The 24,979-nt window shown below is 40.7% G+C and overlaps 4 protein-coding genes across 19 annotated transcripts in view; 2 read left to right on the forward strand and 2 right to left on the reverse strand.

Annotated features, from left to right (window-relative positions):
• adcy2a (adenylate cyclase 2a) overlaps window positions 1-6,607 on the forward strand; it is a 57,377-nt gene extending 50,770 nt beyond the window's left edge. For 8 of the 9 annotated variants that reach the window (XM_003443657.5, XM_025911412.1, XM_019364789.2 and 5 more), the window contains 6 exons: window positions 807-965; window positions 1,854-2,000; window positions 2,171-2,281; window positions 2,383-2,497; window positions 3,865-3,989; window positions 4,977-5,129. In XM_003443657.5, the coding sequence (XP_003443705.1) occupies window positions 807-965; window positions 1,854-2,000; window positions 2,171-2,281; window positions 2,383-2,497; window positions 3,865-3,989; window positions 4,977-5,129 (810 nt within the window). Of the gene's footprint in view, window positions 1-806; window positions 966-1,853; window positions 2,001-2,170; window positions 2,282-2,382; window positions 2,498-3,864; window positions 3,990-4,976 lie in introns of all 9 variants that reach the window. The other variant, XM_025911409.1, reaches the window with a different exon arrangement.
• Window positions 1-13,954, reverse strand: part of LOC109204221 (dynein heavy chain 5, axonemal) — a 57,804-nt gene extending 43,850 nt beyond the window's left edge. The window contains exons 1-7 of one of the 7 annotated variants that reach the window (XM_025911415.1): window positions 13,882-13,954; window positions 13,685-13,771; window positions 12,733-12,948; window positions 11,793-12,005; window positions 10,752-10,904; window positions 8,752-8,983; window positions 6,819-8,552 (exon numbers count right to left, since the gene is read on the reverse strand). In XM_025911415.1, the coding sequence (XP_025767200.1) occupies window positions 8,341-8,552; window positions 8,752-8,983; window positions 10,752-10,904; window positions 11,793-12,005; window positions 12,733-12,948; window positions 13,685-13,711 (1,053 nt within the window). In that variant the 5' untranslated portion in view covers window positions 13,712-13,771; window positions 13,882-13,954 and the 3' untranslated portion in view covers window positions 6,819-8,340. Of the gene's footprint in view, window positions 1-6,818; window positions 8,553-8,586; window positions 8,619-8,751; window positions 8,984-10,751; window positions 10,905-11,792; window positions 12,006-12,732; window positions 13,772-13,881 lie in introns of those variants that run through there. The other 6 variants (XM_025911420.1, XM_025911414.1, XM_025911418.1 and 3 more) reach the window with 6 other exon arrangements.
• Window positions 13,955-14,007: 53 nt separating this feature from the next.
• On the forward strand, window positions 14,008-15,219 carry LOC109204100 (enkurin-like). Its single transcript, XM_019364315.2, has one exon. The coding sequence runs from the start codon at window positions 14,158-14,160 to the stop codon at window positions 15,217-15,219; it is 1,062 nt and encodes a 353-aa protein (XP_019219860.1). The 5' UTR covers window positions 14,008-14,157.
• A 1,594-nt stretch (window positions 15,220-16,813) lies between these two features.
• Window positions 16,814-24,979, reverse strand: part of dnah5 (dynein, axonemal, heavy chain 5) — an 89,100-nt gene continuing 80,934 nt past the window's right edge. Inside the window, exons 84-88 of one of the 2 annotated variants that reach the window (XM_025911408.1) lie at window positions 22,702-22,917; window positions 21,764-21,976; window positions 20,716-20,868; window positions 18,708-18,939; window positions 16,814-17,684 (exon numbers count right to left, since the gene is read on the reverse strand). In XM_025911408.1, coding sequence (XP_025767193.1) covers window positions 17,533-17,684; window positions 18,708-18,939; window positions 20,716-20,868; window positions 21,764-21,976; window positions 22,702-22,917 — 966 coding nt within the window. In that variant the 3' untranslated portion in view covers window positions 16,814-17,532. The remainder of the gene's footprint in view (window positions 17,685-18,707; window positions 18,940-20,715; window positions 20,869-21,763; window positions 21,977-22,701; window positions 22,918-24,979) is intronic. The other variant, XM_019364787.2, reaches the window with a different exon arrangement.

Here is a 24,979-nt window from a genome sequence, read left to right on the forward strand (position 1 = left end):
GTCACAGGACAATGAACATATGCGCTCTTTGTATTATTGAGTGTAATAAATAGATAAAGTGTTGGTGGATGTGTTAATCAGAGATAGTTAAATGTAAAAGTAGTTGTCTCTACCATAAGGTGTAACTATATCTACACCATAAATAATAAATTCTATTTATTAATATCTAAAGTGTTACACGCTTTTCTGATTTGTGTACACACACAGTTTTTAAATCGCTGCCTCTATTTTTGTTGCCGGCTGAAACATGGTTATATTTGTGTTGTCCAATCCGGTCATCTGCAGTGCTTGATCATAATATTCCCATCCTGCGAGCACGTTTTTCTTTGGTTGGTGATTTTTATTTATCAGATCAGTTCACTGCATATGACAGTTAAACAGGATTGACTAGAGTTGCCATCACAGACTACCTGAGGTGTGAGTGCTGAAGAAAAGGAAAAAAAATAATCAATCCCATCAGAGCCTTTTATTCTCCCTGATCCTGGAGCATTTTATTCCACTTGTGCTTCCTGATATTGGGCTCTGAAGAAAGCCTTGTTATTACGCTGATGAAGTAACTACATCGTTTAAGCAAAGCTGCAAAAATCACTAGGTGAGCCTTGTCAGCCTTGACCAAAAGTCATACTTTATGAGGTTTTTGTAAATGTGCCTAAATTCTTGCATTTTTTTACATTGCATGTCCTTCATGTCCTAATGCTTGTTGGTGTCCATATTTGTGGCTGTTTCTGTTTTTCTCTGTGACTTCTTGGAAGAAAGCTGTACAGCTATACCTTCAGTCTCTTTACCTCTGTGTCCTCTTGTAACAGAATGAATATTACTGTAGGTTAGACTTTCTCTGGAAGAACAAGTTCAAGAAGGAGTGTGAGGAGATTGAAACCATGGAGAACCTCAACCGCGTTTTGCTGGAGAATGTCCTGCCCGCGCATGTCGCAGAGCACTTCCTGGCCCGTAACTGGAAGAATGAGGTAGGAATTTATAATGTGTGGTGTTTTTTATAATAATAACTAACGTAAATGTAACATTATCCAGATTTTATTTTCACAATAGCTACAGGACTAATGAATGTAGAATTACAGAGAGGACTTCAAAGTGCTTGTTTATGTGCAAAGTTCTTTTGCGTTCATTCGCTGATGGATCACAAAAGAAGGATGTTTAATTCAAGATATCAAGACACATGTGTGATTAATTTAAACTGAAATATTCATTGGTTGTTTATTAAAATATCGAGGGCTAAAGCTCAGATTTTTATTTTGAAAGTGCAAACTTTAAATGAACTTGACACTTGTTTTGTAGTGTGACAGTGATTAATTAGCTAGTATGATGCCTCGCATGACTCATTCATCGCTGTAAAGCCTGTTACATCCCCTGAGTACTTTTCACAGTGTCAGCTGGGAAAAGTGAAGTTTTAGATCTGAGGGAGTTTAGGTAATGTGGCATCCTGGAGGTCATGTAAGATTAAACAGGAGAGCAGCATCTGCTGCAGAAATCCTGAATGACGAGTCAGCAGTTGACTTCATTTCTGTTCTTGAACAGGATCCAAGAACAAGATGCTCTAATGGGATTTAAAGCAACTGTTTGTTGTTTTTTTGGATGGTGGCTTGGATGATTTGCCTCCTTTAATTTGTCAATTATGTTTCATGTGCTGCCCAGTGATTGATTTTTACTTGTTGTGAAGTTTTCTTAGGTTTGAATAAAACACAGATAACCCCCAGTATGCGGTGCAGATCCCATATTTGTCTTTCAAAATCTCTTCATCTGTAATTTATTCGTTTCATAACAAATTTTACAGCATTGTTTTGCACCTGCACAAGCTAACGACTCCACTCTGTCTTTTGCTTCTCTTTGTCATGCAGGATCTGTACCACCAGTCCTACGACCTGGTGTGTGTCATGTTTGCCTCTATCCCAGACTTTAAAGAGTTCTACACTGAGTCTGACGTCAACAAAGAAGGATTAGAGTGCCTCAGGCTCCTCAACGAAATCATTGCTGACTTTGATGAGGTAAATACCCAGATCGCCACAAAAACACACAGAAACCGTGATACCATTGCACTGCTTCAGTCAGTGAAGAGTATTGCTTTTTACAGATTCATACAATTAGGTTTTATTGTCTGTGCTGCTATAAATTTGGGTTTTATTTGGTTGAGCTGTGTTTGCATTTCCATGTGTAGTTGCTTTCCAAACCAAAGTTCAGCGGTGTGGAAAAGATCAAGACCATTGGCAGCACTTATATGGCTGCTACTGGGCTGAACACATCGCCAGGGCCTGAATACACATCACAGGTAGGCCCATTACAAAGACATCATCATTTTTGTATGACTGCTGTATGCACATTATGCGAGAACCTAATGTGTTTCTAGTTGTGCTTTTTTATGTTTCCCAGGAACATGACAGGCAGTATATGCACATAGGGACCATGGTAGAGTTTGCATTTGCCTTGATGGGAAAACTGGATCTTATCAACAAACACTCGTTCAATGACTTCAAACTCAGAGTTGGTGAGTTATGCAGAGAAGTTGAAATTAAATAGAAAGTATACAATAGAATATATTTTTATATATACAGGACTACACTGTAAGCTTTCACATATTTAAGTGTACTGACCTCACATGAGAATTGAAAATGAGTGGTGTAAACGAATTAATTAAATTCCACAGCTCATTTCAGGTAAATGACATGATGTAACAAAATACTATCACTGCAGTGGGGTCAGAGTTTCATTCCTTGTTGCCTTCTTCTTGTTATTATATTTTCTGGAATCCCACTTCTAGAGTTTTGTACAAATCAGGAATCAGCTTGACTGCAATACATCCGAAATTGCACTGTCATGGAGCCTCTATGCATCCCCTTTTTGTGTAGAGTTCCAGTAAGATGTAGAGTAATTTTATTATCTTGACAGAAAGTGAGAGAAATGCACAGATGTCTTAAAAAAACAAGAAAATAACGCTTATTTATGCAGTAAGACTAAAATTAGAGGTAGAACAGCAGGAAGGCATACCCCAGCTCCCTCTGTGCAATAAGAGTCAGAGTTCGATACCTTCAACCTGTGTCTTAAGATCTCAGCATGAGATGCACCATTAACTCAGCAGTGTGCGTGTGAGTAACTGTACATCCCTGCTGCTTCCAGATGGGGCTGAAAATGCTCCATCAGAGAGCCGTACACACCCTCACCCACTGGGACTGGACAGAACCAGTGGCTGTGAGACTGTATGCGCCTCCTGCACACTTGAGCAGATTGCAATTTCCAACAATCTGGAGACTGAGTCAGAAGCTCAGTCAAAGAGAGGCCCAGTGTCATCTCAGTGCTGTGAACAACCTCCAGACTGCTGGGGATTAAGAGTTGAGCTGCATTTAGCTCCCCCTCCGTTTCATGTTCTGATGAAATCTTGTGAAAAGCTTTGTTCGCTGTCAAAGCAGTAGGGTTCCTGCTCAAGTCGGCTTTGAGCAGCACTCAATAATTAATCAGTGGTATCAACATTTTATTTTGATACATTTTCAACAAGTAGGAAATCTAAAAAAGCAGTTTATATTTGTAACTATAAAATAATAAGTTAAGGGGGGGGGGGGGGGGGGGGGGTCAAGATCTCTGTCTAAATAATTAAATAAATCTGGGTAAATTCCCAGATGATTAAACATGCAACTATTTTTCTGGTAAAACCTGAAATGAGTAAAGAAAATCAACATCCTATTTATGCAAGATAATTCATAGTTTTATTGGGGGGGTTATATTGGCTGGGTCTGATTATTGGGGGGGGGGGTCATAACCCCCTAACCCCCATGGAAATTACGCCCCTGAATGGCAGCAATAGGGACACTGTCTTAAGGATCAGCTGTGAAAGCTTTACTAAAATGTTTCCTTTGTCAGGTATTAACCATGGTCCAGTGATAGCTGGAGTCATTGGGGCCCAGAAACCCCAGTATGATATCTGGGGAAACACTGTGAATGTAGCCAGCAGAATGGACAGCACCGGAGTCCTGGGGAAAATACAGGTAAATGATTTGGGGAACATTTGAGTTTAAAAACATAAATAAAAAAACCCACTCCCCTGCCTATTCACTGCAATACTAAATGTTAAGACAGCTGTCAAACATCAGCTGGTATTTTACTCTGATGGTTTCTTTCAAAGGACCAGCAGACCTCCTTCTTCATACTGCAGACATTTAAATGGCAATACGGATGCTTAAAAAGATAAAACTCTTCTTTCTTATGTGCCATTTATTACAGCAAGGACATCTCATCATCTTGACATCACATGGCATCGTCAAATCCTATTTTCTGTCATGTCTGAGCGCTGATAAGACAGAATGGTTTTTCACCTGCTGCATGGCATGTGGCTGTGGCAATCATTCAGTCTTCAGAGGGCTGTATTACATTTCGCGGCCTGTACACATTTGATAGAGCCATCTGCTGTGCAGTGCGGCACAACTACAGGGCTCGCAATTGCATTCCATGATTGCCGGTTGATATTTTAAGACAGACAGAAGGCAGAAATAAGACAATTTCTTTTAAAGTAGCATTGATATTGCCTACCAGAATGTCACTTTTACTCATGGTAAAATTCACAGGCTTTCGATGTTGTTTGCTTGTTGTTCACACAGTATTTCATCTTTGTGCTTTGGGAGACAGAGTACTTTCTTGCTTTAACTTACACATTGAATTTTTATGTTTTTGTTTTCTTCATCTATTAACGACTGGATCTAAATATGCACCAGTGTTGGCAACTCTGCTTGACTCACACATTTTGCTGTTAGGGCTAAAAATGAACGCAAGTGGTAGACTTTAAACAAGAGATATCAACCCAAATCCTGCTGTCAGTGGATTTTAATGAAGCACTGCATCGAAGAAGAACAGTTTACTGATGATTTAATGGTCAGGAGAATTTTCCCGTGGACAGCTGAGTATTTTTGCCTGTAGGAATTTAATTCAGTCATGTAAGATGAGCAAAATGGACATCACCCATCTGGTTCTCCCTGCAGGTGACGGAGGAGACGAGTGACATCCTTCTAACCCTGGGGTACATGTGCTCTTGTAGAGGCATCATCAATGTCAAGGGCAAAGGAGAGCTTAGGACCTTCTTTGTGCACACGGAGATGACTCGGTCACTGTCACAGGGGAATGTAATGCCCTGAGCCTGATTTACACAGGCATGAAGACTTTAGTTTCAGATTGAAGAGGTTTGAATTCCTCAGTGCTGCTTTTATAAAGTGCGGGGCATAAAGGGACCTGATCTCTTTACTGTTGCATTACAAATTACCTATGCCACAGCTGTAGTATACATTTTGTCACTTATGTAACTGTAAGTGTAGCATGTACAGGAGATAGGCAGTAACACCTAAAAATATACTGTAATGTGAATGTGGGAACTGGAAAAAAAACAGTTGCACAAGTCAGTCTGATGTAATAATGTACGAGTTCAATGAGAGTGAAAATCTCCAATGATCTGACTTAATATTCTGCCTCAGTTCTGGGAGGCTTGTGGTAGTCACTTTATCATAGAAACCCCTTATCAGCAAGGTGCATCAAAACCAATCTCACCCTACAGGATACAGTTTGGATGCTAAATAACTTTTGACGCTGCATGCCCCTAGGATGGCAGCGTTTCCAGAGTTAGGAAGACATTTTCTTGTCTTTGTACTTTTATCTGCTTTAATTGCTTTACCGGACATGTTAATCAACATTCAGCTTGCTATCTGGACAGCAATTAATGGTTACAATCCAGTACCATATTGCTAATTATTAAGGAGCAACAAATATGCACCATTTACCAACTCTTGGCACCAAACATTTTCATTGTTCTACCATTTTTTGTGTACAGACGCCAACAACTCAGCAGGTCTTACATCACAGTTTTAGCCGGATTTGTTGAGCTGCTGTTCTTACTTGAAGGGGATTTATGTCCGTTCTCCCATTTGGGAACTCATTGTTTGTGTAATTTCAGCACCATATGAATGCAGAAGAATAACTTCATGGCAACAATTTTCAGCAGAGTCTTATAAAAACGTTGGCGCCCCAAAGACAACAGAGGTTATGAATTCACCAGTAACTTTTAACTGCTTCCCCAACTCAAGCAAAGTTTTAGGGTAACACAAAAGGCCAGAGATGAAAAATCTGATATTAAAATGAAAGCAAAGGTCAAACTAATACAAGTGAAAATGTCACAGCCACTGTTGCAAAGGTAAAATGTGTCTTGTTAAGAAAAAAAAACAGCCAGAAAACAAGGTGTACCATGTGTACATAAGTCCATCGACCTTGTTAGAAGCACCAAGTCTTAGATGTATTTTACAAACAGTCTAGGACTATAATAGGAAAAACAAATGAAAAGTAAAATCTATGAATATATTCTGATATTCATGCAGGGCGGTGTTTTCCAAAACAGTCTTTCCAGTTTCTCCTTGGCTGCATTGACTGAAGTGATTAGGACATTGATCAGATTTGTCAGTGCTTGCTGAAAATGGAAAATCTGGGGCCAGTTGCATAAATGACTTGAGATGTGTACAAACACACTGCTTTCATGCAATTTATAACAGGATGTGTCATAACAATGGGCACCCTTTGCACACTTAAAAACAGGTGTACATAGGTGGGGGGTTTTGTGTTTGTTTTTTTTTAGAGCCACAAGTGGAATAAATAAGAGATTAAAATGAAAAGATAAATGACAAACCTTACTGTAAAATCATCTGTCTTTTTCTTCCAAGTTTCCTTGGATGATTTAACCTCAACAGTGACTTTGTAATGTTATTTTCAGCAGTCAAATATGTAGTCTGATTCAGTGTGCGTTAGAATGACCAAAAAACTGACAAACACACACATTATGAAGGTTACAATTTTGTCATCATTCATCCAGACTGTATTAACTGTAAGGTCTTTATGTTACAGAAGAAAGCACCTTGTTGTTGTGATTTGGCACTGTAAGCCTAAACTGAATTCATGTGAGGGATTGTCATTTAAATACAGTTTACCCAGCCTAAGTTCAAATGAACAGCATACATTGAAGCTTCACTAAGGTCCTACACAAAAGTAAATTCTTTCAATGTTAAAGTGGTAAACTGTGGTAAATTCATCTCTCATCTCTCTTTTTTGTAAATAAAAGCTGATTTGAATGTGGGAAGGCGGGACAAAGGTTAAAAATGGCATCCAGACACACATAACATGACACATCTGGTCACTCTACAAACTGTGCTATGAAATGTTTTATCTATTTTTGATGGCCAATCACTGCATGTAAGCCTAATTCCACAGTGACTGAGATTTATAAATGGCATGCACTTTATATTAAAAACCTGACAGAAAGAATGCAGACTTTTATCTATTTGTGGGTACACACAGTTTTTATGCACCTGGCCCCGGTGAGCCACAAAGATTTACAAAACAGGTTCAATAAAAAAAAAAACTACTGGATACAAACATTTAAGACTTTTTTGGGAAATCCACACCTGACCTGTGTACAGGGTAGCTTTAGATCGCATATGATATGGTGGTTTTGTAAGAAAAGAAAATACTACCAAAAAAGTGTTTTGATGTTTTGATGATGCAAGTTGTTTTTTGTAAAAACTTAATTAAAATTTCTATGTATTTCAGTGCTACAGAGTGCCTTTATTTACCTTCAGGATTCTTCGAATATGACAAGCTCAGTTTATTAACATGTCAGGATTTGCAATAATGAAAAGCCCTACAGTGCGTGCTGAACTGATATTATTCGGCAAATTAAACTGGCCTGTGTGAGTAACCAAAGGAGCTGACGACATCACTATAATACATGCATCATAACCAGAATAAATGTCTTTGGTTTACCTTTAGAACACTGTACAGACTTGATGCTGGGTGAGCATGCGGATGGCTACGATATATCTGGACTTTAGGAAATTATTTCCAAAAACAAACAGATGCAGTAACGTATACGATGGTGATTAGATCATTTTGGTCCAAATAGTCTGAATGAAAAGAGGAAACCTGAAGAGACAGGGAGCTTCATACCAGAGTATTAGAACATTTACACAGGACTTTTAGCAGCCACAGTACAGACGTCTATGCTTCTGTTGACCTCGAGCAAAAAAACACTGACATGATGTTTCTGAACGTGCTAATTCTGGGTCTGACCTTGGCCTGATTGCACAGAAAAACCCAGTATCTATCCACAATTCCTGACACTGACTGTAAAAAATTGTTAGTCACTTTGTGTTTGTTCCTTTACTATGGAGCTGCATATTTCACTCATGCAGAAATGATGCTAAAAATAGACTTAACCTTGATAACAGCTTTTTAATCCTGCACACTTAACTATCCCTATAACTGAGGGAAAATGAATAATGGCTGTATGTGTCAGTGTTCATTATGAAACAGTCATTTGACGTCACAGAGGAGCGCCACTCCACGCAGGATCCAGTATTCTGGAGGAAGGGAGGTTTTCAGGTCTACAGCTGCGATGTAGTTTACGTCTGTCCTAGTGGGCTTCTTGTAGATTGGACAGGAATAGAGGCGGGAGTCTTTTACACCTGTCTGAATATACTTTGGCCTTATCCAGAACAAACACTGTGCCACATACTGCTGGTAATCTATTCCCAGACAAAATAAATAGCACTTATTCTGCTTGACATTTAAATGTTACATCCAACGAGTGACTGTGTGGGATGCAAACATTGAGAAGGAAAGGATGAAAGATACTCTTAAAACAGGTAGGATATAAAGCTGCTCCACCAAAAGATTTGTTTTTTTAATTTTCCCTCCACACCATTCCTAAATAATAAAACTCACCATTATTCTCAGCATACATCCTGATCACCGGCATCATCTCAAAGAGGACTTTGGGTTTGGAGTCAATAAGTTTGCAGTTGCGGCGGTCCCAGCCAGCTCCCTCCAGGTAAAGACCGTAGACGTACACTCCCTCTGTGGGCGGCTGGGTGATGTCATCCTTCATCCACTTCGTCACCTCGTTGCACAGCACCATGCGGTCCAGGGCCCAGCCCTTGTTCGCCCGAGTGATCTCCTGCGAGTACATATGAATGGCACATAAATGACAGAAGTGACATTTTGAAATGGTTTTCCCACATGAAAATCAATTTTGATAAAAGGTCTGTAACAATAGGAACACCAAAATACACTACTGGAAGATAAGTGCACTCCATCACAGGAGTTGTTTTGTGAGATGATGTTGCAAAAGGAAAAAAATAACTCCAGTATGACAAAGTAAGTGTAATGTGAGTATTTTATGGCCTCAGTCATTTTATTTTCATTTTCAAGTTTAAAAAAAGAAATCCTTAGTGGGCAAACTTGGGAGAGACAGAGACTGATAACAAATGACAAAGGCAGGCACATAAACATCTCAGATAAAACAAGCTAGCAACTTCAGGCACATTACACAGAACCAAAGAACACTGTAGGTAGTTTGTGATACCTGTGGGATGATAAAAGTACATCTCCTGAGAAGCTCAGTGGTAGGATTGAGGGCTATATTTGGTATCTATCAGTAGTCAAACAAATCCCTTTTTAGTAAAATACAGAAATCTACATCCTCAATATTTCCTTTATAGCGAAAGATCCGAGCTCTTTAAAATATTCACTTGGAAGTAGAATCTTTTCCTCAGTGCATACTGCAGCTCTCAGGTCTACGTTTCAGTTCATTTTCACTGTTACTGTATGTAATAAGACTCCTGTTTACCACCAAATTCAGTTAAAAACACACTGATTTAAGCCATCAATCAAAGTATATGTTCAGCAAACTATTACATTCAAATGGTTCGGTGTTTATGCAACAGGGGTATACACACCCCTCAAGATAAAGGTTCAGTAGCATGGAGGAATGTTTACCTTACAAGAGCAATGATACAAGCTTGAGCCAGTCGTATGTAACGGCACTCAATTATCTTCATATACATGAGCTCTTCAAATATTTGTTGTATTGCTCCTGTCTTGTTTCCATCTGCCTCAGTCAAGGCAGATGGGCGCCCCTCTGTGAGCCTGGTTCTGCTGGAGGGTTCTTCCTCTTAAAAGGGAGTTTTTCCTTCCCACTGTCACCAGTTGCTTTCTCAAAGATGGGTCATCTGATTTTGTTTTTTTGTCTCTATAATATTGTAGGGTTTTTACCTTACAATATATAAAGCACCTTGAGGTGACTGTTGTTGTGATTTGAAGCTATATAAATACAATTGAATTGAACATTACAGCCTTCAGAACTGATAAATCACTGGATTTGCTAAATAATCGATTTAACATTCAAACTCTCTACAAGTTGAAGATCCCATCTGCTTTCATTTTCCCAGAAAACTTTAAACATACATTTGCTGTCACGTACTTGAGATGCAAAATTGGAACCACAGATGGCAGGAGTAAAATACAGTTATAACACAGATGTTGTTTCCCCATAAAACTATTCCCACTTGTTGCCAATCTACCAGTATTGGCCAGATCAGAGCACACGAATGGCATCAATAGATAGAAATGGTCTGAGAGCAAGGGTGCATGAGTGAGGAGGAGCAAGAATAGGACCAGTAAATTCATACAAAATTGCCATTGACCATGTTTCTGCCTGCAGAATTCATAACAAGGGTAGGATTTAAGGACAAATTCAGCATAGTCTCTGAATGCAAAATGAATTTCATGCATTGTAAAAATTACCTACTACTACTTACAGTCCCTGTGTATGTGTGTGTGTGCGCGTGTGTAAATGTGGCTGTGTGCCTGCTTTTCCCTCTGCGTGCCATCTGGTCTTTTCCCTTGCTGTGGGTAAATGGTAGGTAGCCTGATGCCGTGCGTACCTGTCTCATGACTGTCAGGAAGCCCTGCGGGTTGAAGAAACCTGTCATCCAGAAGCAGTTGGGTCTCCCTTCAAAGATCCAGGCCTGGAACTGACGGTTCCGCTCAAGCAGCTCCGTGAACCAGAACCCCAGGGTGCTGGAGGCCCACGATGACTGAAAACAACAAGGAGACAGACAAACAATAACATGAGCAAAAGAGTACAATGAAACGCTGAAACATGTCATCCAGGTGGCTCTGAGAAGAAAAGAGGAGATAAGACATGGATTATAAAACATGGTGTGGCAAGTGAAAAGAGACTTGACACAATGAAAAAAAAAAAAATACCACAGAACACAATAGACTGGAGGCAAATGATTCAGAAAAAGGATAAAACTGCAGGTAAAAGAAATCGGTGTTGCAGCCAGGAATCCCATTCCAGTCTGAATTATTCTAACAATGCTGTGTTTGTGAGTGCAGCTTGACTGTCAGCTGAATAATTCTAAAAATAAAAACCCTAAAAAGTCCTAGATTTTTATTGTTTGCTTTAGTATGGCATCAGAACAAAGTTTCTTTTTTCCATTTTCCTTTATCACCGAGATGGATTTGTGTGCTGTGTATACAATTATAACAATGAGTACATTAATAAAAAAGGAGCACGAACACGACACAAACAGCAAACAAGTGAGAGTTTGGTCTGATAATGACAATGTCCCTTGTAAGAGCATAAATTATCCCGTGTGCTACAACTAAACCTCAAGGACACTAAATAACAAAGCTGACAGCACTAAAATCTGATCTGAGGTATTAATTTGTGCCTCTGGGCTATCTGGTACTCTGTATTGAATAGTTGTTAGAAGCTTTCACCAGAGATAAAATGATCACCTTTCATATACAAAAGGCCTCATTTTTGCTGACAGGTAAAAACAGCTTATTGTCATCACAGGTGTTACTAGAAAAAACTGGACAAAAAAAATAACCCCTTTGCCGCTCAAATGTAACCTGTATAGGCATGCATAGCTCAGTTTAAAATACATAAGCTCACAGTGATTCTCTCAACTGACCTTCTTCCAGCGTGCAGGAATTCGTGCATCGTACATGCAGTCCAAGGCATCCCGCAGGTTCTCACTCATGATGATGGTTCCATCAATAGCCAGCTTCAGGTCTGTCAAGGTGTTTCGGACAAGAACTATGATCCTCTGCATCCGATCGACCTCCTGACGCAGAAAGATGTTCATCGGCTGGAAAGGACCCATCTTCTGAAGACGCTCTCTCACCTGGTTTTATTAAGGCAGAAAAGATAAGAATATATCAACAGCGATGTCTGAAAACACACAATCTCATTATGTGGAAATGTACCTGGGATCACTGAAGTTTAATATATTTCTACTCTGGAAAAACTGTATTTAAAGTGGAGCTTTACGCTGCATTTTTCGTGTGTCTGTAGCTACTACTGTTGGTAGTATTGGTGAATTCATGTTTGCTTCACTGAAAATGAAACAAATATAGGAATGAAGATATTCTGTATTTCTGACGGGCCTTTCTACTCCACATGCAGGCTGTATTCATTTTAAAACATCTTTTAAAAAACATCTTTTTTTCTAATTTGGAGGCCTTTATGCGCTGTGTGAAGAGACAGTCAAGCAAGCAGCAGTGAAAGCGGTATTCGCAGGGTGTGTTGTGAGGTGACAGTTTTCCATGATGAGCTTTGCACCTCGCCTCAGAAAAGTCACACTCTCACCTCATTTTTTTTCTTAGTGACAAAAAAAAAATAAAAATAAAGCAGCGGAGAGACAGCCACCAAAATAAAACAAGATCCAGCTGCATTCACACACACTCCTGTCTATTTCTGGTCTTCTTTACACTCTGCTGTCAGAAACACTACATCCCACCTCTCCGCCTGCACCAGCCACGAGGAGCACACAGTGCAGAAGGTGAGTGGAGTGACATTGCACATGTTGCTTTGCACACTTCACTCTGCACAGCAAATACACAGAGGCTTACTTCAAAAGGTACGTAGTCAGGAGGCAGTTTCTCCAGCATGTCGTCGGCCAGCCTGGACACTACAGCTTCTCTGGTTTCTCCTCCGCCTGATGAGCTGTCTTTTGGCTGAATGCTGAGGATGGTATCCAGTACGTCCTTAGCCAGTTTACTCTGGAAGGTTATGTCTGCATTTGGGTGCAGCCCAAACACCTCAGGAGTGTCATAGGCTGGGAGACCCTGAGAAAGAGGAACAGCGATAGTGAGCCAGAGGTCACGTGCTTGCATCGCTGAGCGTTTGAGACAAATCTATTCAGACAGGTAATGTCCATGGTGCATTCTCTTTACTTTCACAGTAAGCACTGTGAAAGTGTCCCATGGAATATCTTTTCATCCCTGCGCTAGCGGAAACCTATCCTATACAATATGGAACAGTTCAACTACTACCTGCTTTTTGGTTTGTTTTTTTCCCTGGTTTTCAAACAGCTACTTCACTGGACTGCAGTTTGTGTCACTGCTAATCTCGCTGTCGGCCAAGTTGGAGGAGCAAACAGCAAGCATCTCCACTGGAACACGTGGAGTTACCAGCTGCTTCTTTTCACCCGTTAAAATGACTGTGGGGGTGTGACACTGAGGGGATTCATACTACCGTTTCTAGTAAAAGGCCGTTGGCCAGCTACTATAAAGCGAGTGCAGTGAAAAGATCACCCCAAGCTTCCCACAAACACAGCTAAATGTATTCAGTGAGCACATAAAAGAGTCACTACTCTGTGGTGATGGTTAGCTCTGCTTTCTGCGTTGCTGCATGTGAACATGGATAATGACGACAAGAAACTTGACAAGTTTAAAATCCTTTCTTTGTGTTTTTGTCAACAAATGTGTATTGGCTGAAATTTTTCTATCAGTCCTTCACAAAGACAGAACAGCCTGTCTATTCTCTCCAACTTGTAGCTGACTGCTGGCTCTTCTTCCTCACACACTGCTGTTTGTTCTGGTGCATCATCAGGAGTGGAAAGGCTCTGTCCCATCATTTTTCCCTCAAAGACACCACAGATGATTTTACCTGCGAATGTCATCACAGATAAAATGGATGTAACAATGTGTCTGATAAGGAACTTTTAACCACTTGGAAAAGCAAACAAATTAAAAGTGCTGGTTAATAAATATATTTACATGTCTTGGTGACTGCAGCTGGAACCTGGGCAAAAAGTGTATGTCTTTGTGTGTGGGGGGGGAATGCTAGCTACCAGCATTCATAATATAATAGTTACCATAGCAACAGTAACAAGGGGGGTGGGGCTTAAATGACAGATCAAAGACAGGTTACCGTGATGTCACGTGCATGTTAAATGACAGATCAAAGGCAGATGTCACATGAAAGGCCATAAAAAACCTTAAATAGGGGTGCATCGGCACACAATTGTGCAATTCCCCTGCAAGTTATTTAACATGTCCGAATTTATGTTTTCAGAAGAAAGTGCTTATAACCTTCTCCCAAAGGAGAGTAATCCTCCACCCAAACAAAAGATGTATACATCTAAATATAGGGAGGCAGTTGTATTAGAAAATAAACAACATAAGCACAAACACAGGACCATGGGGCCAGGAACACCTAAGGCCCCATCTCATCGTGAAATGTGCCCACAGAGGCCGGAAGGCGAAAAACCTGAACACACATGCAGGAAAAAAACAGAAAACACAGGCATAAAGAAAGTCATGCCACAACCTGCCTGTGTGGACACACGCAAAGGGGACAAGCAGCTCCTTGAGAAATCAGGACTTGTGCCCTTTTATTTAAAGAAAAAAGATTACGGAAACGTACCAGAGTACCTGCAAAGAAGAAATGCAGAGAAAGAAAGGGCTGACCAGGAGGCCTGGGTAAAAAAACAAAGAGAAGAAAATACTATTAACCCACTGCCAGAACACGAGAGACAAAAGATTCTCCAGGACCTAAAGAGGGCATTTAAGGAGTTAAACTTCGAGTATCAATCCCTCCCTTTAGTCATCTCCCCATTACAGTACACTAAATTCAACTACAAAAAGTTTCTCGAAGAGTCACTGAGTCAGCTTGAAAAAGACATTGCCCTGTTTGAGGCAGATAATGACATCTACGTAGGCAGGGAAGCTACATCCGAGCAAGAGCAGAAAATCCAACAACAGTTTCAGCGGACTCTGCTACCACCCATTGAACAGAAAAAGCCACATCTGACACCCGCTCCTCCAGTATCACAATCAACGAAAAAGCCAACTATCAGACCTTTTCGTATGATCCAACAACCGTTTCAGCGGACTCTGCTACCACCCATTGAACAGAAAAAGCCACATCTGACACCCGCTCCTCCAGTATCACAATCAACGAAAAAGCCAACTATCAGACCTTTTCGTATGATTTGTGGCCCACCCATATCGAGAAGCGGAAAGCAACCTATTCCCACCCAACCAGTTATAATCCTACGACCTAGTCCTGTCCTTCCACCGATCATTCATAAGAATGCTGAATATACACCCTGACCACCTGTAACACCTCCAAACAAAGCAAATGTAACACCCACCCTTCCACACGTTTACATGAAAAAGCTGTAGTGCTGTACCTTTAGAGTAGTTTTTTAACCACCTCACCCCCAACCGGTCTTGACAGAAGCCGCCCCATCTGAGCCTGGTTCTGTCGAAGGTTTCTCCTTTTTTAAGACAAAGGAGTTTTTCCTTCCCACCGTCGCCCAGTGCTTGCTCAGAGGGGATCAATTTGATTGTTGGGGTTTTCTTAAACATAAATCGGCCTACTGAAAAAATGTAGTGTTTCTTACTACATTTTTTCCACAGGCCAATTTATGTTTAAGAAAAAAAATTACAGCAGAAAAGACAGCATGGGAGACATTTGATGCATTTTAATGCTTTTTAAAATCATTTATAATTAATGTGGAACAAATAAAAGAAAGTAAAAAAAAATCTTTTGTGGATTCTTTCGTTTTTTAATAGGTGTTAATAGGCAGTTCTTTATATGTAAAGTTTTGTGTTTTGTCAAAAAAAACAAAGCGGCACGGCGGCACTGTGGTAAAGGCTTGTGTTTTTACCATCAGCATGACAGCGCCGTGCTGCCTTTGCAGTTTTAAGGCCCAGCGGAACGAGCCTGCCAACGCTCTGTAGTGGCCGTGGCCGCTGGCGATAAGGAAAGGCTGCTCTTCATAGAGGACTCATGCTCGGGGAAACGTTTTCTGGTCGACTCCAGCTCCCAGAAGAGCCTCGGGAACTCTCCTGTTGTCTTTGCATACCTTCACCATGGTATATTATTTAAACTTTAAAAAAAATGGAGAATTCCCGCATACCACCAAAGAGAGCCCAAGTACCACTAGTGGTATGCGTATCACAGTTTGAGAACCCCTGGCCTAAGCAAAATGTATATTTACATCTGTAGTGCGATTTCAATCAAATCACTTTTATTGTCACATCACATGTGCAGGTAAACTGGTTCAGCACATGCGAGTGAAAGTCTTGTGTGCAGCTCCCAAGCAACAGAGGTGTGCAAAATACAATAATATAAGAACAAGCAAAATATAAGAATGGGTAAATCTGAGAATTATAAGAATAAATATATGTACAAATATAAGAGTGTATGTGCATTACTGAATATGTATACTAAATATGTATATATACATATGCATGTGTGTGTGTGTTTGCTTGTGTGTGTCTGTAGCATTTATGTACAGTATGGAGTGCATAATGTTGAAGTTCTGCTAAGTGACGGTGAGGTGTCTATGAAGTGTTCAGCAGTCTGATGGCCTGATGGAAAAAGCTGTCTCTTTGACAGAAAGAATGCAGTTTTATGCACCTGGCCCCGGTGAGCCACAAAGATTTACAAAACAGGTTCAATAAAACAAAACTACTGGATACAAACATTTAAGACTTTTTTGGGAAATCCACACCTGACCTGTGTACAGGGTAGCTTTAGATCGCATATGATATGGTGGTTTTGTAAGAAAAGAAAATACTACCAAAAAAGTGTTTTGATGTTTTGATGATGCAAGTTGTTTTTTGTAAAAACTTAATTAAAATTTCTATGTATTTCAGTGCTACAGAGTGCCTTTATTTACCTTCAGGATTCTTCGAATATGACAAGCTCAGTTTATTAACATGTCAGGATTTGCAATAATGAAAAGCCCTACAGTGCGTGCTGAACTGATATTATTCGGCAAATTAAACTGGCCTATGTGAGTAATCAAAGGAGCTGACGACATCACTATAATACATGCATCATAACCAGAATAAATGTCTTTGGTTTACCTTTAGAACACTGTACAGACTTGACGCTGGGTGAGCATGCGGATGGCTACGATATATCTGGACTTTAGGAAATTATTTCCAAAAACAAACAGATGCAGTAACGTATACGATGGTGATTAGATCATTTTGGTCCAAATAGTCTGAATGAAAAGAGGAAACCTGAAGAGACAGGGAGCTTCATACCAGAGTATTAGAACATTTACACAGGACTTTTAGCAGCCACAGTACAGACGTCTATGCTTCTGTTGACCTCGAGCAAAAAAACACTGACATGTTTCTGAACGTGCTAATTCTGGGTCTGACCTTGGCCTGACTGCACAGAAAAACCCAGTATCTATCCACAATTCCTGACACTGACTGTAAAAAATTGTTAGTCACTTTGTGTTTGTTCCTTTACTATGGAGCTGCATATTTCACTCATGCAGAAATGATGCTAAAAATAGACTTAACCTTGATAACAGCTTTTTAATCCTGCACACTTAACTATCCCTATAACTGAGGGAAAATGAATAATGGCTGTATGTGTCAGTGTTCATTATGAAACAGTCATTTGACGTCACAAAGGAGCGCCACTCCACGCAGGATCCAGTATTCTGGAGGAAGGGAGGTTTTCAGGTCTACAGCTGCGATGTAGTTTACGTCTGTCCTGGTGGGCTTCTTGTAGATTGGACAGGAATAGAGGCGGGAGTCTTTTACACCTGCAACACAGAAAAGAAACACGGCATTTGCTGCAGAAAGTGGAAAGAGAAAAATCAAAAATGGCATTTTTCATGAAAACTAATGAGAGAGAGCAGCAGCTGCCAGACTGTGTCTTAATTGTGTTTCTAACTAGAATCATTTCAATTCAATGAAATATTGACATCAGTGCAGAGATGCCACTGGGACACCCAGCTGTGTTAAAAAAACATCTGTTTTTATGTAGTTAGAGTCTGCTCAAATTAGACAAATAGCTCGAATTAGGAGAGCACGCTTATCACCCGGTACTCCCTCAGCACCATTTTATAGTTCTTCAGATAGCCAGTCTGCTGCTTGTTTTGCTGTTAGTCTGCCAGTAGAATAGCAACAGCAGTGCTCCTTGCTCATGCATCAGCGGGGAAAAAACTAAAAATATTTTTCTCAGAGCAAACAAACAGGCTTGTTGTGTCTTTACAAGCGACACTGTATGTGGACAAGGATGGAACTAATCCCTTTGAATGAGCGAAAATTAAGAAGAGCAGCTTTCCAGCCACTTGTACCTCATGCCTACACATGTGCACGGCACACACACACCAAGCACTTGTCTACTGAAGCATCCCTTTAGCAGTCTCCTTTGCACTGACTCTCACTCAAACGTAGCAGACTGCCTTCGTATGGGAAATGCTGGGAGGGGACATGGTGTAAACAAACCGCATTATGCGTATCATTGGATCATTAGTTCATTTCCCAGGAAGCCTTGCTCGCAGGCATCCATGGGGGTCTGTGTCTGTCTGAATATACTTTGGCCTTATCCAGAACAAACACTGTGCCACATACTGCTGGTAATCTATTCCCAGACAAAATAAATAGCACTTATTCTGCTTGACATTTAAATGTTACATCCAACGAGTGACTGTGTGGGATGCAAACATTGAGAAGGAAAGGATGAAAGATACTCTTAAAACAGGTAGGATATAAAGCTGCTCCACCAAAAGATTTGTTTTTTTAATTTTCCCTCCACACCATTCCTAAATAATAAAACTCACCATTATTCTCAGCATACATCCTGATCACCGGCATCATCTCAAAGAGGACTTTGGGTTTGGAGTCAATAAGTTTGCAGTTGCGGCGGTCCCAGCCAGCTCCCTCCAGGTAAAGACCGTAGACGTACACTCCCTCTGTGGGCGGCTGGATGATGTCATCCTTCATCCACTTCGTCACCTCGTTGCACAGCACCATGCGGTCCAGGGCCCAGCCCTTGTTCGCCCGAGTGATCTCCTGCGAGTACATATGAATGGCACATAAATGACAGAAGTGACATTTTGAAATGGTTTTCCCACATGAAAATCAATTTTGATAAAAGGTCTGTAACAATAGGAACACCAAAATACACTACTGGAAGATAAGTGCACTCCATCACAGGAGTTGTTTTGTGAGATGATGTTGCAAAAGGAAAAAAATAACTCCAGTATGACAAAGTAAGTGTAATGTGAGTATTTTATGGCCTCAGTCATTTTATTTTCATTTTCAAGTTTAAAAAAAGAAATCCTTAGTGGGCAAACTTGGGAGAAACAGAGACTGATAACAAATGACAAAGGCAGGCACATAAACATCTCAGATAAAACAAGCTAGCAACTTCAGGCACATTACACAGAACCAAAGAACACTGTAGGTAGTTTGTGATACCTGTGGGATGATAAAAGTACATCTCCTGAGAAGCTCAGTGGTAGGATTGAGGGCTATATTTGGTATCTATCAGTAGTCAAACAAATCCCTTTTTAGTAAAATACAGAAATCTACATCCTCAATATTTCCTTTATAGCGAAAGATCCGAGCTCTTTAAAATATTCACTTGGAAGTAGAATCTTTTCCTCAGTGCATACTGCAGCTCTCAGGTCTACGTTTCAGTTCATTTTCACTGTTACTGTATGTAATAAGACTCCTGTTTACCACCAAATTCAGTTAAAAACACACTGATTTAAGCCATCAATCAAAGTATATGTTCAGCAAACTATTACATTCAAATGGTTCGGTGTTTATGCAACAGGGGTATACACACCCCTCAAGATAAAGGTTCAGTAGCATGGAGGAATGTTTACCTTACAAGAGCAATGATACAAGCTTGAGCCAGTCGTATGTAACGGCACTCAATTATCTTCATATACATGAGCTCTTCAAATATTTGTTGTATTGCTCCTGTCTTGTTTCCATCTGCCTCAGTCAAGGCAGATGGGCGCCCCTCTGTGAGCCTGGTTCTGCTGGAGGGTTCTTCCTCTTAAAAGGGAGTTTTTCCTTCCCACTGTCACCAGTTGCTTTCTCAAAGATGGGTCATCTGATTTTGTTTTTTTGTCTCTATAATATTGTAGGGTTTTTACCTTACAATATATAAAGCACCTTGAGGTGACTGTTGTTGTGATTTGAAGCTATATAAATACAATTGAATTGAACATTACAGCCTTCAGAACTGATAAATCACTGGATTTGCTAAATAATCGATTTAACATTCAAACTCTCTACAAGTTGAAGATCCCATCTGCTTTCATTTTCCCAGAAAACTTTAAACATACATTTGCTGTCACGTACTTGAGATGCAAAATTGGAACCACAGATGGCAGGAGTAAAATACAGTTATAACACAGATGTTGTTTCCCCATAAAACTATTCCCACTTGTTGCCAATCTACCAGTATTGGCCAGATCAGAGCACACGAATGGCATCAATAGATAGAAATGGTCTGAGAGCAAGGGTGCATGAGTGAGGAGGAGCAAGAATAGGACCAGTAAATTCATACAAAATTGCCATTGACCATGTTTCTGCCTGCAGAATTCATAACAAGGGTAGGATTTAAGGACAAATTCAGCATAGTCTCTGAATGCAAAATGAATTTCATGCATTGTAAAAATTACCTACTACTACTTACAGTCCCTGTGTATGTGTGTGTGCGTGTTTGCTTGCGTGTGTAAATGTGGCTGTGTGCCTGCTTTTCCCTCTGCGTGCCATCTGGTCTTTTCCCTTGCTGTGGGTAAATGGTAGGTAGCCTGATGCCGTGCGTACCTGTCTCATGGCTGTCAGGAAGCCCTGCGGGTTGAAGAAACCTGTCATCCAGAAGCAGTTGGGTCTCCCTTCAAAGATCCAGGCCTGGAACTGACGGTTCCGCTCAAGCAGCTCCGTGAACCAGAACCCCAGGGTGCTGGAGGCCCACGATGACTGAAAACAACAAGGAGACAGACAAACAATAACATGAGCAAAAGAGTACAATGAAACGCTGAAACATGTCATCCAGGTGGCTCTGAGAAGAAAAGAGGAGATAAGACATGGATTATAAAACATGGTGTGGCAAGTGAAAAGAGACTTGACACAATGAAAAAAAAAAAAAATACCACAGAACACAATAGACTGGAGGCAAATGATTCAGAAAAAGGATAAAACTGCAGGTAAAAGAAATCGGTGTTGCAGCCAGGAATCCCATTCCAGTCTGAATTATTCTAACAATGCTGTGTTTGTGAGTGCAGCTTGACTGTCAGCTGAATAATTCTAAAAATAAAAACCCTAAAAAGTCCTAGATTTTTATTGTTTGCTTTAGTATGGCATCAGAACAAAGTTTCTTTTTTCCATTTTCCTTTATCACCGAGATGGATTTGTGTGCTGTGTATACAATTATAACAATGAGTACATTAATAAAAAAGGAGCACGAACACGACACAAACAGCAAACAAGTGAGAGTTTGGTCTGATAATGACAATGTCCCTTGTAAGAGCATAAATTATCCCGTGTGCTACAACTAAACCTCAAGGACACTAAATAACAAAGCTGACAGCACTAAAATCTGATCTGAGGTATTAATTTGTGCCTCTGGGCTATCTGGTACTCTGTATTGAATAGTTGTTAGAAGCTTTCACCAGAGATAAAATGATCACCTTTCATATACAAAAGGCCTCATTTTTGCTGACAGGTAAAAACAGTTACAGCTTATTGTCATCACAGGTGTTACTAGAAAGAACTGGACAAAAAAAATAACCCCTTTTGCGCTCAAATGTAACCTGTATAGGCATGCATATCTCAGTTTAAAATACATAAGCTCACAGTGATTCTCTCAACTGACCTTCTTCCAGCGTGCAGGAATTCGTGCATCGTACATGCAGTCCAAGGCATCCCGCAGGTTCTCACTCATGATGATGGTTCCATCAATAGCCAGCTTCAGGTCTGTCAAGGTGTTTCGGACAAGAACTATGATCCTCTGCATCCGATCGACCTCCTGACGCAGAAAGATGTTCATCGGCTGGAAAGGACCCATCTTCTGAAGACGCTCTCTCACCTGGTTTTATTAAGGCAGAAAAGATAAGAATATATCAACAGCGATGTCTGAAAACACACAATCTCATTATGTGGAAATGTACCTGGGATCACTGAAGTTTAATATATTTCTACTCTGGAAAAACTGTATTTAAAGTGGAGCTTTACGCTGCATTTTTCGTGTGTCTGTAGCTACTACTGTTGGTAGTATTGGTGAATTCATGTTTGCTTCACTGAAAATGAAACAAATATAGGAATGAAGATATTCTGTATTTCTGACGGGCCTTTCTACTCCACATGCAGGCTGTATTCATTTTAAAACATCTTTTAAAAAACATCTTTTTTTCTATTTTGGAGGCCTTTATGCGCTGTGTGAAGAGACAGTCAAGCAAGCAGCAGTGAAAGCGGTATTCGCAGGGTGTGTTGTGAGGTGACAGTTTTCCATGATGAGCTTTGCACCTCGCCTCAAAAAAGTCACACTCACCTCATTTTTTTTTCTTAGTGACAAAAAAAAAATAAAATAAAGCAGCAGAGAGACAGCCACCAAAATAAAACAAGATCCAGCTGCATTCACACACACTCCTGTCTATTTCTGGTCTTCTTTACACTCTGCTGTCAGAAACACTACATCCCACCTCTCCGCCTGCACCAGCCACGAGGAGCGCACAGTGCAGAAGGTGAGTGGAGTGACATTGCACATGTTGCTTTGCACACTTCACTCTGCACAGCAAATACACAGAGGCTTACTTCAAAAGGTACGTAGTCAGGAGGCAGTTTCTCCAGCATGTCGTCGGCCAGCCTGGACACTACAGCTTCTCTGGTTTCTCCTCCGCCTGATGAGCTGTCTTTTGGCTGAATGCTGAGGATGGTATCCAGTACGTCCTTAGCCAGTTTACTCTGGAAGGTTATGTCTGCATTTGGGTGCAGCCCAAACACCTCAGGAGTGTCATAGGCTGGGAGACCCTGAGAAAGAGGAACAGCGATAGTGAGCCAGAGGTCACGTGCTTGCATCGCTGAGCGTTTGAGACAAATCTATTCAGACAGGTAATGTCCATGGTGCATTCTCTTTACTGTGAAAGTGTCCCATGGAACATCTTTTCATCCCTGCGCTAGCGGAAACCTATCCTATACAATATGGAACAGTTCAACTACTACCTGCTTTTTGGTTTGTTTTTTTCCCTGGTTTTCAAACAGCTACTTCACTGGACTGCAGTTTGTGTCACTGCTAAGCTCGCTGTCGGCCAAGTTGGAGGAGCAAACAGCAAGCATCTCCACTGGAACACGTGGAGTTACCAGCTGCTTCTTTTCACCCGTTAAAATGACTGTGGGGGTGTGACACTGAGGGGATTCATACTACCGCTTCTAGTAAAAGGCCGTTGGCCAGCTACTATAAAGTGAGTGCAGTGAAAAGATCACCCCCAAGCTTCCCACAAACACAGCTAAATGTATTCAGTGAGCACATAAAAGAGTCACTACTCTGTGGTGATGGTTAGCTCTGCTTTCTGCGTTGCTGCATGTGAACATGGATAATGACGACAAGAAACTTGACAAGTTTAAAATCCTTTCTTTGTGTTTTTGTCAACAAATGTGTATTGGCTGAAATTTTTCTATCAGTCCTTCACAAAGACAGAACAGCCTGTCTATTCTCTCCAACTTGTAGCTGACTGCTGGCTCTTCTTCCTCACACACTGCTGTGTTTGTTCTGGTGCATCATCAGGAGTGGAAAGGCTCTGTCCCATCATTTTTCCCTCAAAGACACCACAGATGATTTTACCTGCGAATGTCATCACAGGTAAAATGGATGTAACAATGTGTCTGATAAGGAACTTTTAACCATTTGGAAAAGCAAACAAATTAAAAGTGCTGGTTAATAAATATATTTACATGTCTTGGTGACTGCAGCTGGAACCTGGGCAAAAAGTGCATGTGTTTGTGTGTGTGTGTGGAATGCTAGCTACCAGCATTCATAATATAATAGTTACCATAGCAACAGTAACAAGGGGGGTGGGGCTTAAATGACAGATCAAAGACAGGTTACGATGTCAAATGCATGTTAAATGACAGATCAAAGGCAGATGTCACATGAAAGGCCATAAAAAACCTTAAATAGGGGTGCATCGGCACACAATTGTGCAATTCCCCTGCAAGTTATTTAACATGTCCGAATTTATGTTTTCAGAAGAAAGTGCTTATAACCTTCTCCCAAAGGAGAGTAATCCTCCACCCAAACAAAAGATGTATACATCTAAATATAGGGAGGTAACAGTATTAGAAAATAAACAACATAAGCACAAACACAAGACCATGGGGCCAGGAACACCTAAGGCCCCATCTCATCGTGAAATGTGCCCACAGAGGCCGAAAGGCGAAAAACCTGAACACACATGCAGGAAAAAAACAGAAAACACAGGCATAAAGAAAGTCATGCCACAACCTGCCTGTGTGGACACACGCAAAGGGGACAAGCAGCTCCTTGAGAAATCAGGACTTGTGCCCTTTTATTTAAAGAAAAAAGATTACGGAATCGTACCAGAGTACCTGCGTAGAAGAAATGCAGAGAAAGAAAGGGCTGACCAGGAGGCCTGGGTAAAAAAACAAAAAGAAGAAAAAACTATTAACCCACTGCCAGAACACGAGAGACAAAAGATTCTCCAGGACCTAAAGAGGGCATTTAAGGAGTTAAACTTCGAGTATCAATCCCTCCCTGTAGTCATCTCCCCATTACAGTTCACTAAATTCAACTACAAAAAGTTTCTCGAAGAGTCACTGAGTCAGCTTGAAAAAGACATTGCCCTGTTTGAGGCAGATAATGACATCTACGTAGGCAGGGAAGCTACATTCGAGCAAGAGCAGAAAATTCAACAACAGTTTCAGCGGACTCTGCTACCACCCATTAAACAGAAAAAGCCACATCTGACACCCGCTCCTCCAGTATCACAATCAACGAAAAAGCCAACTATCAGACCTTTTCGTATGATTTGTGTCCCACCCATATCGAGAAGCGGAAAACAACCTATTCCCACCC

The sequence above is a fragment of the Oreochromis niloticus genome, linkage group LG11 (genome assembly GCF_001858045.2).
Source record: "Oreochromis niloticus isolate F11D_XX linkage group LG11, O_niloticus_UMD_NMBU, whole genome shotgun sequence".
In the NCBI taxonomy this organism is placed as follows: Eukaryota; Metazoa; Chordata; class Actinopteri; order Cichliformes; family Cichlidae; genus Oreochromis; species Oreochromis niloticus.

Excerpts from the sequence above, each read along its gene's own strand:
- LOC109204100 (XM_019364315.2), top strand. The coding sequence starts at position 14,158 with ATGTCCGAATTTATGTTTTCAGAAGAAAGTGCTTATAACCTTCTCCCA.